The sequence below is a fragment of the Wasmannia auropunctata genome, unplaced genomic scaffold (assembly GCF_000956235.1).
Source record: "Wasmannia auropunctata unplaced genomic scaffold, wasmannia.A_1.0 LD334253.1, whole genome shotgun sequence".
Lineage (NCBI taxonomy): Eukaryota > Metazoa > Arthropoda > Insecta > Hymenoptera > Formicidae > Wasmannia > Wasmannia auropunctata.
The window spans coordinates 2,696-7,267 of record NW_012028637.1 but is presented as its reverse complement, the minus strand read 5'-3'; the positions used below and the strand labels follow the sequence as shown (position 1 = coordinate 7,267).

Genomic DNA, 4,572 nt, shown 5'->3' with positions numbered 1-4,572 from the left:
TAATAAGTATAATGAATAACATCAAAACAGAGTCAAAGATTACAAGTTAAGTCAGTATATAAAAGTCAAATTTAAAATGCAGTGTCGATATGTAACAAGTCAGTTTTTAAAAGATATCAGATTCGTCGCTTCCTATGCTAGAATGTCCTAATGTTGTCTTATGTTCTATGTGTCCAAATGTGTTCTATGTGATTTGAAAGCAAAGGATCGTTTTTTTTTAAATTTGTCTATCTGACAGAAGAGGTTTCCAATAAAGAATTGTTTGCGAATTTTTATATCTAAGTTAATGATTATTTCGAACTTTTAACACTTACTTTAAATAATTGGTGTAAAGCGATCAAGCTTGTTATGACATAGCGTGTCATATTTTGTACTGTACGAGCTCTCTCTCTCAAACGCAAGTGAGAGCTTTTGAATAAAATATAGGGGACAGATGTTCGCAGTGACAGTGATAATAAACAAATTCTTTTGTCTCTAATTATGGAAGTCCTTGGTAAGTTTGTTAAAATAAATACTTGATAAGTATCGAAATATATCTCGTCGAGTAGCCTAAGAGCAACCTAATGGATTTAATTTTAATAAAGATACAGAACTGTGCTCGACGAGATATATTTTGAGATACAAACTTACCAAGGACTTCCATAATTAGAAATAAAAGAATTTGTTTATATTATTATCACTGTCATCACGAACATCTGTCGCCTATTATATTTTATTCGCTTCCAACCAAAAGCTCTCATTTGTGTTTAAGAGCTAGTACAGCACAAAACATCACACTCTATGGTGCGACCAGCTTGGTCACCTCACGCCAATTACTGAAAATAAGTGTTAAAAGTTCGACAAAATGATTTATTAGCTTAGATATAAAAATTCACAAACAATTCTTTATCGGAAATCTCTTCTATCAAATAGACAAATTTAAATAAAACAGTCCTCTGCTTTTAAATCATTTGGAAATCTCTTCTATAAATATCAAAATTCTAGAAATATCGAAAATCTCTTCTACCAGATAGACAAATTAAAGAAAACGTTTCTTCGCTTTTAAATTATTTGGACACATAGAACATAAAACATCAGAACAAGGCACATAGGAAACGACGAATCTGCGACATCTTTTAGAAACTACATATCAACACTGCATTTTAATTTTGACTTTTATACACCGACTTAACTTGTAATCTTTAACTCCGTTTTGACGTTATTTATTATATTTATTACGATACCGAGCTATAATACCTATTTATGTACAAAAATGATATGTCAACCTTATATTATTTAGGGTTTTAAAATATAAACGTATTTATAATTTTAATTTATTTAATTTTACTTAATTTATTAATGTACAAGACGACTGAAAAGAATCAAGTCATGTCGAAACGTCTTGTTACGAATTTTTGTTAAATTTCGAAATATATTAATTTATACCAATATTCAAAAAATCTTTTGTTGGTTTATTGGCCTAAATCAACGTTCCGGTTTTAATAAATACGAGCGATAATTTTTATTAATCTTTTGATAGATTAACGACATCTAATACTAATTTTGAATTTATTTTTATATATAGATTGACAGAGTCCAGTAGTATATATACTCCAACAGAGCCTAAAGAACCAATTAGGAGGGCGGAGCCTACAGAGGAAGCTAAAACAGCAGGCCAAGCTGCCTTAGCTAGATTAGAAGCAAAAAAAAGTGATAAACCAAGATTTAACACGTGCGTAATATTTAAGATTATTTTTATTTATTTTACACATGTTTTATATATTACTATTTAATATATAAAATTATACTAGTTTACTGTAAAAAATTATATTGTACCAGACTAGGTGTTTCTAGAGTTTTGATTGGTGAAAATAATACTGTAAACTGTAAAGTGCAAGCCAAAAAATTCCAGCACATTAAATTACTAAAATAATTGAGATTTAATGTCAAAAAATGGCTTTTTTTTAACGATATTTGACATTTTTTGTGAAGAAGGTTAACATTTTGAAATTCTGATCAAAAGTCATGAATATTGTTCATCCCCTATAAAATGCTTGTTTTATAATAAAATAAGGTATTGAAATAAAAAAAATGCATTTTATAGGGGGTGATCAATACATTCGTAACTTCTGATAGAAATTTCAATTACCATTAACCTTCTTTATAAAAAAAAAGTGAAATATCGTCGAAAAATACATTTTTTTGGACATCAAACCTCAATTATCTTATTGTTAGAAACTTAACGTGCTGGAGAAATTTGGCATTGTTTTCAGCATCTAAAAATCTATGAAAAACACGTAGTCCTGTTCAAAGTAAAAAAAAATTTTGTAAACTAGTGTTATCATAGTTTTTGTTGTGTCAATCTGATTAATATCAATACTATTTACAGATCATATGCTGCCATTCAAGCACGTGTTAAACGTGAACTGGAATTGGAAAGAAAAGCACAGCAGAGTTTACAGCAGACGAAAGATGCACCGTTGAAAGAGAAGAAAGATATAGTTGTAGATCCTTCTATTTTTGCAGTTACTGACGTGTTCTTCCGTTGCCCGTATTTGTCTGATGAAATATTGTTGCGAGATGAGTGGAAAAAGAAAATAAGAGAATTTCTATATGAACAATTAATGGGAGAGGAAGCAGGATTAACAGCATGTCTAATTATTCAAAGTTGCAATTCCGGAAAAGAGAAGATCGAAAGCTGTGTAGAAACACTTGGCAAATATTTGGACAACATTATTAACAATCCCGATGTTGAAAAATATTGGAAAATCAGAATGTGTAACAGAATATTTCAGGTAATATTGCATTTTCAATAGTTTGTTTAAAATAATAAACTTTAAAATAGAGCTTATTATAAGCATAACAACTTATATTCTTATAGGAAAAAGTTTTGCCTATTGAAGGAGCATTAGATTTCTTAAAAGCAGCTGGTTTTGAACAGAAAAAATTGCTACATAACGAGAATGAAGAAGACTTCTTGGTATGGAGTTCTAACAATTGTAACATTGAGAATCTTACGATGTTAAATGAAGCATTAATATCTGCTGAACCCATTCCTATCGAGTTAGACAGGAATTTACAAGTATTAATGCCTAGTCAAGCTCGTGTGAGAAATGAATTGCCACCCAGCTTCTTCACGATAAGTCCAGAAGAAATAAAAAAAGAACAACAGTTGCGGTAAGTTTATATGTAATATATTTAATGACATAGGGGTTTTTGGAAAATATTTGGATAACGTAATTAAATGAAAACAAATATTATTAGGACGGAAGCCGTAGAAAGAAACCAAATGCTACGAACGAAGGCAATGAGGGAGAAAGATGAGCAGCGTGTACTTAGAAGATATAAATTCGCTGTACTTCGCATTAAATTTCCAGATGGAATAATATTGCAAGGTACTTTCTCGGTACACGAAAAGTTCCAGAATGTAACCGAATTTGTTACTGAAAATTTGGTCGACGATAAAGTGTCCTTTTTGTTGATAACACCGGACGGTATTAAGCTAGTAGAAGAATGTCAAGCAAAGACGCTCTTAGAATTACGGCTAATTCCTACAGCTATATTGGAATTTTCCTGGAATGTAAACGACAAGGAAAGTATGCCTAAGAGATATTTGAAAGAAGATGTACTTGCTTATATACAAGAAGTTTGAAAATAATATATTCTGGTACAGATAATAATTCAAAACGCTTTTTTTTTAAATATTTTCTTGACACTTTTAGCATTATTGTCATAATTTTTTGGTCATTCCAGTTTTTTGAGAATTTTTTTCTAATATATTGTGTATATTTTCTCATATTGTTTATATCAAAACCCCAATTGTGTAAGAAAAGTGAACAAAGTTCTGATTAGATTTTGAATAAATTTATTATTATTGAAGTGTGTGCATATTTATCTATTCGATTATCTAAAATATATAAATAAATGTAAAGACCTATTTTACCATGTAATTTTACTATAATATATTTCAATTTTATTGATATATGTAAATAAGCATAATAATATTTAATGATATTAATCTAATCCTACATATCTTGCGATAATGCTTATTTAGAATATTCCACATACGTACCTAATTTGGGAATACATGTATATGGTTGTATAAATAATGAATATATATATATCGATGCATATATGGAGCAAATATGATTATGCACACATATTGGCATTGTATATATCAGGAATTTGATTTTATGTTCAAATTTTACAATTGTCAGATTTATTTCCATCCGTGTCCCATCCACATTTTAGTATGTTGCGCCTTCACATTTGTACGCAATATAGCATGAAGTATGAAGAGTTGCCTGCTCTTAGGGAAACCGGTTATTCGTGATGAACCGCAGACAGTTTTGTGTCTCTCAGTAATTACCCAAAACCAGTTTGGGGATTACTTACACCGTCCGCCCTCAATAGTATTTGTAGGTGTGTATGTGTGTATATATGAAATGATGATTCCACTCTTATAACGGTACCGTGACAAAGTAGCGTACAAACGGTAATGTGCGTATGAATACTTCGATTTATATTTTGTAGAGAGAAAACTCGGATCTTCTTATGTACCAATTAAGATGAAAAATATATCGACGAGTAGCA

The 4,572-nt window shown here is 30.1% G+C and overlaps 1 protein-coding gene across 1 annotated transcript; it reads left to right on the top strand.

Annotated features, from left to right (window-relative positions):
• The first annotated feature begins 480 nt into the window (after positions 1-480).
• LOC105458899 (UBX domain-containing protein 6) lies at positions 481-4,181 on the top strand. The gene is made up of 5 exons (XM_011704505.1): positions 481-497; positions 1,565-1,711; positions 2,369-2,774; positions 2,861-3,156; positions 3,244-4,181. The coding sequence occupies exons 1-5, from the start codon at positions 481-483 to the stop codon at positions 3,629-3,631; spliced, it is 1,254 nt and encodes a 417-aa protein (XP_011702807.1). The 3' UTR covers positions 3,632-4,181.
• The last annotated feature ends 391 nt before the right edge of the window (positions 4,182-4,572 follow it).

What these genes read in the sequence shown, in the direction of transcription:
- LOC105458899 (XM_011704505.1), top strand. An exon ending in TGTGTAACAGAATATTTCAG is followed by an intron (nt 2,775 to 2,860) that starts GTAATATTGCAT and finishes ATATTCTTATAG; the next exon opens with GAAAAAGTTTTGCCTATTGA. An exon ending in AAAAAAGAACAACAGTTGCG is followed by an intron (nt 3,157 to 3,243) that starts GTAAGTTTATAT and finishes AAATATTATTAG; the next exon opens with GACGGAAGCCGTAGAAAGAA.